Source organism: Styela clava, chromosome 11 (genome assembly GCF_964204865.1).
Source record: "Styela clava chromosome 11, kaStyClav1.hap1.2, whole genome shotgun sequence".
NCBI lineage: Eukaryota > Metazoa > Chordata > Ascidiacea > Stolidobranchia > Styelidae > Styela > Styela clava.
The window spans coordinates 16,228,277-16,244,277 of NC_135260.1; the positions used below are offsets into that span (position 1 = coordinate 16,228,277).

Here is a 16,001-nt window from a genome sequence, read left to right on the forward strand (position 1 = left end):
GAAAACATCATATATTGGCAAAATGTTTAGTAATGTCATGTACTTTCAGCATTCATAAATAGCACTCTTTGTAATGCTGCTGACCTAGTATCAAATATTCGCATCACAACGCCACTTGCGAGGTTTCCATATATTTCAATTACACTAATAGGAACAATGACATCAAAGAGTTTTCTTTTGCGAAGGTAGACTTAATATAATATGAGGATGATTCTTGAGAAAAACATGAATATAAAAAATAAACGAATGATATGATAATGGATCCCAAATAATTTTGAGAGTGTCTCGAAATACCAATCCATTTGATAAATAATTTTTATTCGACCACATGAACGCTGATATCATGAAAATTAATGTTGAAAGAGAATTACGCATTCTCAGATATCGGACATCCAGTCGCGATATTCAATCGTTCATATGCACAAATCTCACATTAATAGTAATTGCTCCCCAAATTTGTAAAGTTTAGAAACCAACAAACAGAAAATACCTAACCTAAAACACAATTAAAATTCAGTCGGCAATAAATTCGTCGCCAAGACGATGCCATACAAAACAAAAAAGATTTGGTCGCAAGAGTTACGTGAGATGACTGCCGTTGTTTTTTAAGCAGAATGTAAAAAAAATTATAATTAATAAACGGGAGTTACGACGCCCTTTACACATCGTGTGTATTAAACTTCCCTGGTAAGTACTATTATTATTGTACCTATACACCTGTTGGAGTATTTCGGACAATTTCGAATTTAAAATAAATGAAAACCAGACATATAATAAAGACGCAAAAGTAAAATGAACATTTATTGAAAAAGTTATTATTTAAGGAAGACAACATGATCGTACAATTCCGCCAAAACCTCGATGTTCGCAAGTGAGATGATAAATAAATACTTCCCTGTATTCGATCAATTAACTTTAGCGTATCGTTGTTCTGCCAACAAACAGCAGGGTGCAAAATATTTCCGTCCTGTGATATGCTCACAAATATTCTCGATATTAATATCATACCCTCGCGTATGTACTTTCTATTAGCTCTTTAGTGATCCCTTCCATCCTTGGCCAAGTCATGTTTCGAATATGTGAACATTTTATTCGACCACACATGGCCGGCGGGATGTTAAAATTGTAAACAAGAGAGAGGTAAAATCAATCGCGAATTTCGTTATAACGGCTCGGCTCGTTTACGAATTGTTGCGCCTGTTATCGTCGAAAATGATTACATTTGTTGTATTTTGAGGCATTTAAGCAGTAATAATTAGGGCATGACATCATCAAAATCGTCAAGTGAGATCTTGAAATTGCAAATTCCGTAAATAAAATTGCGAATTATTCGGTAACGAATTCAGCTTTAATGACCGTCTGGATATTGTTTTGTTGAAAATTATTATTAATGAAAGGTAAAATTTGATCTAAATTAATTGCAAAAATGTTTTATTTTAAATGTAACAAAACACATTTTGCGATATAACCTTTTATTATCGAAAACGGGTGTCCTGAAAAGTAAAATAGGATCTAAATTAATCGCAAAAATGTTTTATTTTAAATGTAACAAAACACATTTTCGCATATAACCTTTTATTTTCGGAAACGGGTGTCGTGAAAAGCAAAATATGATCTAAATTAATCGCAAAAATGTTTTATTTTAAATGTAACAAAACACATTTTTCAAGATACAACTGTATTTTCGGATACCGGGTGTCATGGAGAGTAAAATGTGATCTGAATTCACCGTAAATAATGTTTCATTCCAAATGTATCATAACGCATTTTTTGCGATATAACTTTGTATTTTCGAAAACGAGGCGTCACGAAAATTATTAATTTAATGTTTTATCTATCGTCTAACTAACGTCTGGAACACATCATTTTCGGGGAGAACTCTAGCCCGCGAAACGTCATTTAATTTAAAATAGAGAATGTTTCACGCATTTCAAAACAGAAAATCACCAGTAAGTGGACAGGGATTCAACCCTCCGGATTCAGTATTCCATATCCCCGTGTCAGAACTTTCTGAAGAATGGAACAAAGAACCCGTCAAACCGCCGCGGAAGAAGTGGAGTATTTTTTGCACTAATAATTAGGGCGTGACAATATCAAAATCGTCAAGAAACTGGTGAATTTGCAAATTCCATAAATAAAATTGTGAATTGCTCGGTAACATTTTAGCTATAATTATCGCCGGGGTATTGTTTTGTTGAAAACACGTTGAAACTTGACGGAATTAGTTACAATTAGCGCCTGACCTCTATTAGGCACTCGAGCACTCGAAAAAAAAAGCACTCGAGCCCAATCTTTTTAGCATTAAGTCGCATACCTAAAATATCCTGCAAAAGAAGTGCTGTCCATTAACGTCATCTCGTCTTACGACCACGCAGAAATGCCTTTATAGCCGAATTATTCAATCACTATTTCAAATCAACATTCAAGATTGGCACAATTTCAGATTTGCGAAGTTTATCACCATAGAAATACATGAGAAAGTTAATTATCGTCTTAATAAATATCTGCATCACGGTATGGACAATAATATTACCATTCACATAAAATTGGGACGGTAAATTTACAAATCTTGATAGGTAATATTAAAGCCAGCGCAAATGTTAATTTGAGTCCTCAATGTCTTCAACAGCTGTTGCCGATGTGAACGAACGGGTAAACCCGAAATATAAAACTTCGATGTCCGCCGACCCACAAGAATTCATATTTGTAAAAAACAGAGGGCGGGAATATAGATTACCCAAAACCTGGATATTGAATTTTGCCCACCCCTCCTCGCATATCAATGAGAAATAGTTGTGTAAATATCGCAAAATTCCGGAAAATGCCACGTCCTTTCAACATTGTGATTACAATAAAATGGCACTTAATGGTATTTTGTGAATTTGTTGATTTTGCAAATCTGTGGCATGCTGCTAAAAGTTAAGTCTGATTTGAAAATCGTGCAGTTTGGTCACAATTCATCCAAAGTGACTATAACACCTTACTAACACTTTTTATAGTCATTTTGAATTCATCGATATCATTGATAGTCACATGACCACTCTCGTTCAAAGAAACGCCCCGAGAGCGTTTTTTGCGGGAGAAGCGGAATCGGTGTGCTTGTATAATAATCATATTATAAACAAGAATTTTGCCTTTAATGCAAAAGCTTCATCTCCTATGTCTGCATCTCATAGGTTAGAATTCCGGTAAATATCGTTATGATATGCAGAATTGAGTTACAAAAGTACTAGTATGTTACTTATTTGTCAACTTAATACTCGAAAATATTTGTTAACTTTGAATTTTTATTCCATTCAAAATCGGAAAAAAGTGCTATTTCTCTTCAAAATCGGAAAAAAGTGCTATTTCGCAGTCCCTAAAAAAGGTTGCGAAAGTGCTTCGCAATTTTCGCAAAAAAGTGCGCTAATAGTGAACACTGATGTGTAGTAACAGAGTTATATCACTGTATGGACAACAGAAATTTTTATCATCCCATTATATTCTTTCAAATATACCATAGTGAAAAACAAATCAGTTTGGTAGGAACACAACAAATGTATTTATTTTGGGATTCGAATATCAGTTCTATGTCTCTGTGGCTGATACTTGTAAGAAGAAATCCTAATGCGGCCCACGGGCCAAATCGAGTATTTGGCCATTGGGTAGTTCAATCTACCCTCCGAAATTGGCATAACTAAAACCAAATTTTGATGTTTTAGATAAAATTTGCTCGAGGAATTTGTTGAGATTGCAATTAAATTTAGTTTTGGCATGAGGCCTTTTGTTTTCCACTTTTGCTTTTGTAACTCTGTAAATATTCTAACACTGTAACATTTTATGTCGACTGAGACGTGTCTCCTGACTTTGAATTAGGAATTGAAAATAAGTGTTGGAAATTATGTGACTTAGTTTGTCATTATGATATTTTTCATTATGATTTTTGTTTGAAATTATCAACATCAGAAATATTATGTTATTCATAATTTCAAAAGAAAGTATATTCATTGACACTTGACAGTTTTAGTTAGTTGAAACTTCAACTAAAAATCAAACTTATTATTTTAGTAAAAATCACCAAAACACGTACTCGGCTGCTGATACAAATATAGTTTCAGTTAAACTTGGAATTTTAGAAAACACAGCTAATTCAATGGTTTGGGCAATGCCACCAATGCGATGCCAGAAATGTCAAGCTGTGCTTCTCCACCATGTTTTAGCAAAGAATAAGGTTTGTGTTTTGAGTCAAACTTCTCTTCACTAATGATGTTCTGCACATGGGAGTGTCTTAATTTTTTTTTTTCGTTTTCACTGAGTTTTTTACTGAGAGTAATTATATATTAGCACTGAAAAATCAACAAATAAATTATCAACCAAATCTTTTCAAAATTATCGATATCATGTATTGTTTCTAGGAAGTGGCGGATTGTCAATTTTGTGAAAGCAAAAATGCAAATATCACTGAAGCAATTTTACCATTGGTTGGTAATGAGAGTGATGTCACCTTTGTATTAGATCAGCAAGCTCCTATGGCCTCGGATGATCCTATCATTGTGTTTTGTATTGACACATCAGGAAGCATGTGCGTCACTTCACAGGTTGGGGATTTCTTATTACAATCTTAATTGCTGATGAAATTCTGTTTTGTTCGAGTTTGTTTCACTCTGAACTCTTCTTGACAGTTACCTGGATATATGGAGTTAAAAGAATCAGTCTCCTCCCCTAATCCCTAACATATGGTATATAAATTTCTGTGAGACTTACTGGTATTAATAATAAGGTGGGGTGAAGTGAGTTTTTGAAATGCTTTTCATGCAAATTGATATAGAAACAATGGACAAGTCACAATTCTGCAATTTTCGATTCCATTGTTTTTTTCAATGAGAAACGTGTGTTTTCTGGCATAGGAAGTGGAAACTTTCATGGTTGAATTTCCCAAAAAATTCACTACTTTCAGGTTCTATTTGATAAAAGTAAAACAAATTCAAAGTTTAGTGTTTGTATATTTTCCAACATTTGATAAATGTTTATAGATCTAGTTTATCACCATGCATGAATATCTATTTTATGCTCAATAATTTCCAGGTGCAAGGAAACAATTCCTCTTTCATGTCCAGACTAAGGGTATGTATTTTCTGACTTTAAACAATATACTTCGTTGAAGTTTCATTTTGGTTTGCGATTTGGATTTATTGTCATTTGCTCAATACTTTTATGAGCCTTATTTAAAGAGAGAGTGTGAAACAAGCCATAAAGTATTTTTATGTGGCAAGTTAATAAATAAAATATAAATGCTTAAAAATAACCTTGAATAGGGAATAGGATTTCATATCAAACATGGGATGCAAGAAATTTCATAGGTCTTGGTTGATTCAGTCATTGTTGAGCCTTCATAAATTTAGTAGCTTGAAAGCTTGAAAACCACTGATCTAGATTATAAACAATTTGATATGTTCAATTGCATATAAAAATTATGGTTGTGGAATCCCAATCTGTCATAAATAGTAATATGAATCTTTAAAAAAGTGATTTTCGTTATCAGAATAATTTTAGTAAATTATGTTCGAGCACATCAAGTTTCTGATGAGTTTTATCCTTTTTTTAGGGTGTTCAAGAAGGTCTACTTTCTCAATTACATCAATTAAAAGCAACAAGACCTAAAGTACGAGTCGCAATTGTTACCTTCAGTAGCATGGTATGAACTACTTGAATCATTTGTTGGCTTGTTAAATATATTTTATTTTATGAATCTAATTTGTGGGAATAAATTAATCCATCGTTCCAACTGACAACATGTGAATTTTACACATCCATATCTCAGTATTATTACTTTCCATCGAAGTGAGACATCAGTTGAGTGTATTCGACCAGATTTAAGCACTCACTTTGGCTTCAATCTATCTTCAATTTGTGACCAACAATATGTTTTTATAATGTATTTATAACAAAATCTAGCTACGTGAAAAGTTGTTTATTCGTATGTGCGATTTAAAGAGTTGCACTTCCCATTCAATTTGCTTCGAATGTTCAGAATTTGTTCACTCTGCTATTGTCTTCAACAACTTATATAATAATAATCCATATAATATTTTTATAATCGAATGACAGTGTTATGATTGGAAGGCATACCAGTAGCGACATATTTTCCCGATATTATTGTGGTTAGGGAGTTCAAATATGAATGGTTTGCTATGCTAACACACTGAAGTGATTCCATATGTCATGTGTCTCATGTGTCACCAACGAGGATAAAATAATTTTAAAACATTCACGGCTTGTGTGAGTATCACTCGGAAACGTAAGTGATACCATTTTCTCATGTGGCAAGTCAATATTGAATAACTCTGTTGACATTGTTATCCAAATCCAAACATATGCAAGAATGGGAAAGTTAATAATTAGACAATTTTATTTAATTATTCAATTCGTCTTCATGAGTTCTTGCTCAATATCATCGGAAAATGAACAGAATGCATTCTTGCCTAGGTTATTTTTTTTGTTCATCTTGTAAAATCCTGATTCGTCTCGCGCCTCACCTCTAAAATAACTAGTAACAATAACGATAGTAATGCAATAAATATGTGAATATTGGAACAAGTTATAAGTTTTGTAGTGAAAGTAAGATCAAATCTAACAAATACGTTTATTTTTAATTACCTTCACGTTCCCTCAAAAAATTGTCTACGCCCCCCCTTGTGGGCCGTGCTGTTTGAGAATCACTGATTTAGATATTCTTGATTATTTTAATTCTGTCCTCTTTCATCAGGTTTCAATGTATGGTGATGGTTCATCCTCTCAATATATGACATTGAGTGATGCACAGCTGTATGATACAGATTTTATCAAACACATGGCAAATAGTGTGTTACTTCCTGGCTGTATTTCCAATACGCATGCTCAACTTTTAAATACTGTTAATATGTAAGTACATGCAGTATAAAGTAGCTGCAATAATTGCCTGTTGTATTCTATTTCTTCCAGTTGAGTCTTTCCAATATGTGTGTATCAGCTTTTCTTATTCACTACGTTGTTGTTACCGATTGATTGCTCTTGAAACTTAAGTAGGTTAAGAAGATTCTCTTATGAAATTAGATTGGAGACTAAATGGAGAGACAAATGTGTTATTGGTATAAAACACAATAATTAAATTTAAGAATATAGCCTACAATTTTTTTGAATACAATGAATTTTGATGTATTAGACTATTTGGTTCGTTTTGGACATCCCTGATGACAATAGTAGCATGCTTGTAGGAATTTGAATGTCGAGAAACTACCGTAATGATTACTTGAAAAAACTCAAAATGTTGTTCGGTCATTACAGTTTTTTGTAACCAAGGGAGTAGTATTACTTGTTGGGCGGTTCTAGATTAGTATTTGTATAGAACTCTGTTGTTAGGATTGTTTAATTGTGTGAAATTGTCAAGGTAGATTTGTTTTGAATGGAACAATCTACCAGCATTAAAGATTTATTACATAAACCAATGTTTTTGACCTGATTGATATGTCAATCTTAATTTTAATAATATCCTTTCTAGGCTCCTGATTTCTAATTGTTATTAGGGATTTTGCCTCAATGTGTAGCCTACTGAAAAAATTTGAATAATATTGTATGATAACTGTTCTCATTTTCATTGGATGAAATTCTTATTTTGGGTGCAAACACACATATTTAGGTACTCCTGTAGTGTGTGTACCAGGTTAGGGTTCGGCCATAATTTTATTCCGATTTGCTTCATATTAGTTCTATTTTGAGTTCTGGAACTGTCTGTGTTAGTCAAGTGAATATTCCTCCTGTCCATAGGTTCCAGTCTCTTTACACAACTTGATGCAAAGTAGGTGAAGAAAATTATTTACCACCGTATTGGTACACACACTTCTGGAGCGCCCATGATTTAAACCACTAACAAGAATTTCCAAATATTTCATGAATGTTGCAATTGCCCTCATTGGAATATTTTGAAGATGACGTAAATCTAGCCAGCAATTCACCATCCCTCACAATTATTTAATTTACCGTACTCTAGCAAGAAACAGAAATCTTGGCAATGCTAATATATAATTCATTCAGTAATAATGTAAGTATTCATATTTCACATTCTAATTACCATATTTTGTTTATTTATCAATAAAGGTTGACTGAACGTGGTGGAACTGCACTCGGCCCTGCAATATTATTTTCTGTTGCACTTGCTTCAAGAAAATCTTCTTCACAGGTAACTTAGGTTTCTTTTTCATGTTTATTTTGACGTATAAATTTGTCTGCTTGAACATATGGCGAACCACAGCCTCTGAATCGGTTACTAGTCCAAGTCAGATGAAAGAATAGTTATTTGTTTCATAGCGCCATTTGCATTTCGATGGTGGGGAAGTCGAATCCCATCTGCAGTCACATGAACCAACCCACTGCAATGTTGAGAAAACCCTGCAATCCTCTCTAACATAAATATCTCTCAAGATAATTGGATTTGGCTGACTAACACAGTGCAATCACAGACATTCCTAATGCTTAACACGATACACAAACCTGGTAAGAACAATGTACTTATCTCTTAAACACTATTTTTGCGTGTTGATAATCGTTTATCTATCAGTGCTAAGCAACCTTAGAAAAATTCATGGGACATCATTATAGTACCTTGTTTATTGAAATTTCATTTTTTACTTTTCAAAACAGGTGATTGTATGTACTGATGGTCGAGCTAATATTGGTGTTGGAAGCTTAGAATTAGAATCAGATTACAAAATGTGCCATAATTTTTATAAAGAAGTAAGCGAGTATGGTACAATGTCAGGGTGAGTAATTTTTCATTGTATGATAATATAGCTGTTGTAGAATTTGAATGAAAATTTCAACATTCAAGCTGCCTTTTATGTATAGGTTGAGGTGATACGGTAAATCATTGGTCCCAAACCGCGGGTCAATTACAGCCCACGCAATGATTTAATATGGTCCGCCGAACTTATGTGAAATACTTTACAACTTTGTCTTTGCGTTCTAGATACTGCCAATCGTTATGTCATTATCTCAGTTTAAACGTGTGTATATTCGTAACATTCAATTATACCGGTATTTCAATTATACGTATCTGACCACGAATATTCCCTCTCCCAACTTGCGGATATCCTTCCGATTTTAACTTTGGACCCTGGTCAATCAACCCTGACTTTAAGTTAACAAAATATTCAGGGTTGGCCAAATGTGCTTTATTCCAGTGGTTCTCAACCGCTATGTTGATCTTGTATAGCAAACAGCAAATGAAAAAAATCGACAAGATATATTTCACAATCTAATATTAATTAAACTTATTAATTTTTTATAAATATTTCAGAACTGTTGTATCAATACTTAGTATAGAAGGTACGGACTGCCGACTGGTTGAACTTGGGAAAGTTGCTGATAGAACTGCTGGAAAAGTTAGTACATTCATTTAATTCGCTTTTGTTGACTCAATTGAGTAAAAATCGGGGGTCAGAATCGGTTTGTTTTATATTGAGCAGTCAATAGTGACATGGAATAATGTATGAGGAAGTTTGATACCATTTATATCAGTGGCCCGCATATCGATTTAATATGGCCCGCCAAACTATCCCAGTATCTAAATTATGCATATCGATATTAGGATTACATACCTGTCCTTTTCTCCCCACTGCCCTTGAATATCCTTCCGCTTCTTAAAGATCAACGCTTATGGGAACTATTGTTTTTGTTTTATTTGTTTTTTGCACATGATACCCTAATCAGTGAGAATAGACTTACATCAACATAAATGATATTCAGGTGAAGATAGCAAACAGTCAGAATATTTCCACGGAATTTCATGACATTCTCTCATCTTCACTTATGGCAACACAAGTCAGCATTAACATGGTCACACAGAAAGAATTGTAAGTCAATTTTATGATAAATTGTGTGGTTTATATGAAAATATCAATGATGTTTGTGATACCAAATGGGGGCAATATGTGGATTTTTGTTAAATCTTCGCAGAACTTTGTGTGTGTGTTACAGACTACACTTTAAACCCACAATCGCATTAGATTACTGTACTAATCAACACTTTAAACTGAATTGAAATAATCTGGCCAGTCACAAGCACAACTGGTGACTTGACAAATGATTTTCGAAAACCTATAAATTTGAATTTTTTTTTACTGTGTTACTTACAATTTTTTGATGCAGACATTTTCACGATGGAATGTCACAATGCAACAGTCTTGCCAAATATTTTGTTGGAAATGCCACACAAGATACTGAAGTTACTTTTAAATATGGAATGGCAGAAAATGGTGAGATCAGAGAAGATTTTTATAGCCGACACTTATTCTAGAGTTTGAATTGTGTTAGAATCTATATACTTACTTTTGTAAAGCTAACATATACACTGTCAGTTAAATTTTAGTTTTTGACAGTTTTCTGATTGATAATGGGATCTCAAATTGTTGTTTGTTTACACAATACTAAAAACATAATGTTAGACATCCTCATATATCATGCAGTTCAATATATTTATTGGTAAAATTATAAAGAAAATCCCTCAAGAGTGTGTAATCGTGGCAAGTGGCAACTATGCATCTGAAGCGAAGTGTTTAACTAGCCTAGTACTGACATGGTACTCACTGGTAGTCAAATGAGAGTCTGTGGGTCTCCATATGATTAAGCGGGATAATTACAAAAACTAATAATGTATAATGAAACATCACAGATCATCCACCACCAGAAAGTGCAATGTTTCAACTACAAGCCAAATATCTTCTACCAAATGGTTGTACTTGTTTACGAGTTATAACACAATCACGACCTGTTACTGAGAATAGAATTTTAGCTGAGCATGGATTGAATCCTGTCGTCGTTGGTAAGAATGGATTTGTGCTTCAAACTAAATGAATGATTTAGTAATAGTAACATAAATTAGATATTTGCAATTGAAATCAATTGAAAATATATCTTCATTTTAAGATGCATAAGATTTGATATTGATCAATCGATCCACTAGCAATGTAAACATTAGTGATCAGTGGAAGCTCGTAATCTTGTCTGTTTACTATGTAATGCAGGGGTGTGCAACCTGCGTTGTGTGGGCCAAATACGACCTTCAAGAAAATTTTGTGCTTCCCCCCCCAAAGAAGTCCATACCCTAGTCCAATTTACATATGCCTATGACTTTACAATGCCTAAACAGCTAGCTTGTGTGAACGACCCATGTCATAATATCAATAACCAACGTTTTTGTGCCTGCAACGACTAGATAGCCTGTGTTTATTTAATAAAGGTGCGGCCCGCGGCTTCACCCAGTTATGTCTATCTGGCCCTCCTGTATTAAGGTTTGCACACACATGATATAAATGCAAAAAAGTTTGTGTTACGTACCCTACTAGCTTTTTTTTCGCTAATGTGGCTTGAAAGGACAAATGTAACCAAAATTCAGGTAAACTGGTAATCTTACATTTAAAATTGACTGATATGACATCATTTGTATCATACATACTAAAGTAAAAAATCATAAATTATACATGTCCTATTACCTGAGAATATAGATACATGATCTAGGTATTATTCACTTTTCAGATATACAGTAATACTAATATGCATTATTTTTTACAGGTACCTATGCATCACAACTTGCTTCAAAGTTAGTTTTTGATGGAGACTTACGAGATGCAAAACTTACCACTGATGCTCACAAGAAACTGATTCATCGAGCAATGTAAGTTATATCATGGTTATTCAAACTGGGGTTCGTGAACCTTTGGGGATCGATATGAAACGATATGTTTGGGAAACCCTGAGTGAGATGAACCAACTGATGTAGCCTACAATTGTAAATGATGACCTTTTAGTTATCAATTTTTAATTATTGGGGTTAAAAAAAGTTAATATTTAAAAAAAATGTCTTTTGGTTTAAAACAGGCTTTTTGATTCTCGAAATGTAACAAAAGGAATTAAAAAAAAACATAATTTCACTATTAAGTGATTTATTTATACATAATTAATTAAGTATGATGCATTATTGAAAGGGTTATTGAGAATTGTCCCAGGAATGCAGGTGAAGTTGCTGAACCCACTTGCACTTCGAATGTATTATTATAATATCACTCTTTTGAATGATTATTCATTTCATTATGGCTATGTATGGGGGAACCACTGGTAACTTGCTATTCTTCGAATTGTCTTCATCCTATTTATTGCTCTTTATTATTTCTTCTGCTGTGGCCTCCATCTTATTTCTTTCTTCATGTTTTTACCAATCTTGCATATTTCGCTGCCCACTACAAAAATTTTTTTATTTACTTTCCTTCAACCCATAGGTTCTATCTTAGCAATGCTCCCATCCTACAGGTTTCATTTTGATTTTATTATTGCTGAAAAATTTGTAGGTCAATTCGTTCAACATACAGTACAAGAGGTGAATCGGAATATAACGAAGCAGCTGATGAAAGAATATATGGTACTGTCTGTTCACATATTGATGAACTTGATAAAGAAATTATAGAACAAGTCACAGGATCAGTAAAAGCTTCGGTAAGCCTAGACACTCGGCCTACAAACAATTACTTTCATTTTGATAAGTTTAAAAAGAGGCACAAAAGCTTATAATATCAAATTACTATGATAAGTAGCATGCAGGCAACTTGGTATTTCCATCACAAATTCATGTCCCTTCTCTCAAACGTTTCTTTACCATACAATGAATTGACAAAATGAGCCATTTTTACATATAATTCACAAATCATTTAGCTAAGCTATTGTCGAATTGTCACCAACTACGGCGTTTCCCCGAAAATAGTACCTACCCTGAAAATAAGACCTAGTCTGAGTTTTAAAAATGATTTTAATATAATTTAATTAAATTAATATAATTATTTCAATTTTCTTTCGAAAAATAACACTTGGGGATGTCTTTTATTTTCATTTATCAAAAACAAAAGTACAAAGAGAATTACGAGATTTTCAAATATACAAAACCGATATCCCTTTACTTCTAAATAACCTTTTCTTCTCTTACTCGTTTTAGATTAATCATTTATAACGTGTAGGAGAGATTTCTTGCTATCGACTAGGTCAAAAAAAAATCTGCGCTGTCAACTAGGTCTTATTTTAAGGGGAGGGTCTTATATTAAAATCAATTTCCAAATTAATACTACAGAAACAATTCAGATTCAAGAAACTTTCATGGCGTATACCAAATTAATGGGCTAAAAAATTCAGTGTTTTTTTTTTACCAAATTTCAGGGAGAGAAGCCTCCACCACTTCCCCCAAGACCTCCTGACTCACCGAGCATTTTGCATCGATCTCCTTCGCTATTACTTCCAGATGTTCCAAATACCCCACTACCATCAAGAGAAGAATTGAAAGAGGTAGTAATTTGTTTTGTAACAATTGATAACACTTATTAGACTATTACAAATCTAAACACATACCGTAGTTAAGTCAAGTTTATTTTTTCAAACCAGTAAAAAGAAAAAAATCATGCTAAAAATTAGGAAAAGAATGATATTTAAATTACTGGGGAATGGAAGCCACAGGGATCCAAAACTGGTTATCGAGCAGCGACACCCAAGGTTCTAACATCTAATTCCACAGATTGGGGGAGATGTTTCAAAATTAATGATATTAATTGTAAATATCATATGAATTTGTGATTAGCCAACTAACATTGATTATTACTAGAAATTACCATGTATTAATTGTACCATATTGCCTATATATAGTAATATACGGTGCAAATAACAGTATTCTTTCGATTCGGTAAACAGGCTGTTGAACATTGTCCTGATGAAGTTGCAAGGAAATTATACAAACACAGAAATGCTTGTGGAAAAATGTTTTCAGCTTGTTAGAGATTGGAAGAACAGGTTATGATGCAGTATGGTACTGTTGCTCGACTGATTATCCAACTTTTTTAGTCACCTATAGTGAATATGCAAGTCATATGATAATGCAAATCATATTTTCATTCAATTCACTCATTATTTGAATCACAATAAGCACTTATATTGAGTAAATGCGAAAGAATTTTTTTATTTTTTTCAGCGATTTATAAATATGTCAATAATTGTCTTTTACAAAAAATGTTTACAGGTTTAGCTATAGTTATATTGCCCCCTTAAATTTTTTTTAGTAGGGTAGATCGATTTTTTGTTTCATAGAGATTCAATTATTGTTTGTGATATTTATTTATTCGAATGAAAAGTTCCACTGAATCGTACTAATAGTTAGTTTATACACATTGTAATTTCATGTTTCTTATTTTGTATGGAATTACCCCCATTTTTAGTATCAATTAAACGAGCTCACCAGTTAAAAATTATAAAATTGCAATAAACATTTCATACAATTTCAAATTTCTCCTGCATGGAGAATCTGCACAGCAAATTGTATTTTTAGTTGGATGGCAGGAAAACTATAACGAAGTAATCTTTGAAATGGATTGTGTGTGCTTCTTGGAACAATAATCTAAATAAAGAGTCTTTAATTGAATAAATACCTGAAACCATATTTTTGTTTCTCACAATTCCTACGAAAAATTGTGATATGGTAACATTAGATACAGCATAACGAATGAATATTCATATTCCAGGAAACTGTGGGAGTGCATTAAGAATGTCGAATGTGACAACTCTTCAGTTTTCTACAAATTGTTCCCATGTTAACTTGAATATCTTCCAATCTCATAGTTAGGTTCTCCAGCCTCCAATCTAGATTATTTTGCCTACCCTATCTGTTTGAAGCCCGGTAGGTGGTCTTACATAGGAATCATACTTGGATATGGAAGATGATGCCTTTACATTTGCGAGAGCATTAATTTTGTTGCTTCAATTGATGAGTTGGACACTTAGATTTCTGATTCATATGTAATATTGTAGAACTGTTAGATCAGTATTTTCAGAACAAAGTCATGTGCTTTGGATATCCTTTTTGGGTTGAATTATTTAATTAGGTGGTTCTTAGCTCCTAAATCCAGTGAGAATCTATCATAGTTTCATGTCATATTTTTCCTGAACTGTGTTGCCCATTGCGTACTGATTTTGGCCTCAAGTCAAGAGCATGATTAATGACCTGACCGTTTGTTTGTAGAATATTTATTTAACTAATTGTAACAGTGTGGCAAATTTTTTTATTGCTTGCAGAACCTGTATTTTGTACACAATTAGTGCTTGGTATCGTGTTATGTGATATTCAAAATTTTTGCGGGGTTTCTATACTCATAATTACAGCAACACATTTTGCCATAAATATATATTTTAGTAGAATTCTCAGTACTGTTTGAGTTGGACGTATAATTTTTTAGTACTCACCATGGTGTATTGCTGTACATTTATCTTGTGTTGCTGTCCATGAACTTTTTGCACTGTATATTTGTATTTCTTCAATACTTTGATATCCTTAAATAATACCAAACCTTGCATTGAAGTCTGATACAACAAATTTTACTGATTTTTATTACTGGAAAAACATTGTTCAAATCATTATTGTGTGATATAGGGGCTGGGATTCAAATTTTTTGTCACCCGGTTCCCTCACAAAAGTTGCTGCCCACCACTGCTTTTCTCATAGATGAAGTGATTTGATGTATCATTTTTCACAAAAGGATTATCTTACAAATCAATTTTTAAATATGGCAGTTTTTGCACCGAATGTTTTTTCTCTTTTTTCTGTACTGCTGTTTTGCTTCCTCTTTATTTAATTTTCCTAACCTGACAATCTTCAAATAATTAACTACTGTAATTAATAGATTGAACCTATTGTGTACTTATATCACTATCTAATAAATTATCGGAGTGAACATTTATTTTAGTTTCGTGAAAGACCACTGGAATTGTTTAAATTCATGATTAGTGATATTTGCTATTTCCATTGATTTCTATGTGAATGCAAAAATCCAAGGTAAATTAACCGAGTTTTCATGCCTTATAAGTAAGATTGCTGTTCAGGATAAATATGAAAGTTTCTTCATCAGCGATATACTTGTCCATGAATGGGTGCTCACATTCTAATGGGATTCGAGAGTTTGTGCGAA

The 16,001-nt window shown here is 33.1% G+C and overlaps 1 protein-coding gene across 3 annotated transcripts in view; it reads left to right on the forward strand.

The window, feature by feature from the left end:
- LOC120347780 (uncharacterized) overlaps positions 1-15,773 on the forward strand; it is a 42,573-nt gene extending 26,800 nt beyond the window's left edge. For 2 of the 3 annotated variants that reach the window (XM_039417870.2, XM_078117824.1), the window contains exons 8-22: positions 4,048-4,210; positions 4,395-4,577; positions 5,065-5,103; positions 5,585-5,674; positions 6,746-6,900; positions 8,113-8,194; positions 8,656-8,774; positions 9,311-9,395; positions 9,760-9,866; positions 10,162-10,268; positions 10,685-10,834; positions 11,584-11,686; positions 12,357-12,501; positions 13,213-13,338; positions 13,738-15,773. In XM_039417870.2, coding sequence (XP_039273804.2) covers positions 4,048-4,210; positions 4,395-4,577; positions 5,065-5,103; positions 5,585-5,674; positions 6,746-6,900; positions 8,113-8,194; positions 8,656-8,774; positions 9,311-9,395; positions 9,760-9,866; positions 10,162-10,268; positions 10,685-10,834; positions 11,584-11,686; positions 12,357-12,501; positions 13,213-13,338; positions 13,738-13,821 — 1,738 coding nt within the window. In that variant the 3' untranslated portion in view covers positions 13,822-15,773. The remainder of the gene's footprint in view (positions 1-4,047; positions 4,211-4,394; positions 4,578-5,064; positions 5,104-5,584; positions 5,675-6,745; positions 6,901-8,112; positions 8,195-8,655; positions 8,775-9,310; positions 9,396-9,759; positions 9,867-10,161; positions 10,269-10,684; positions 10,835-11,583; positions 11,687-12,356; positions 12,502-13,212; positions 13,339-13,737) is intronic. The other variant, XM_078117823.1, reaches the window with a different exon arrangement.
- The last annotated feature ends 228 nt before the right edge of the window (positions 15,774-16,001 follow it).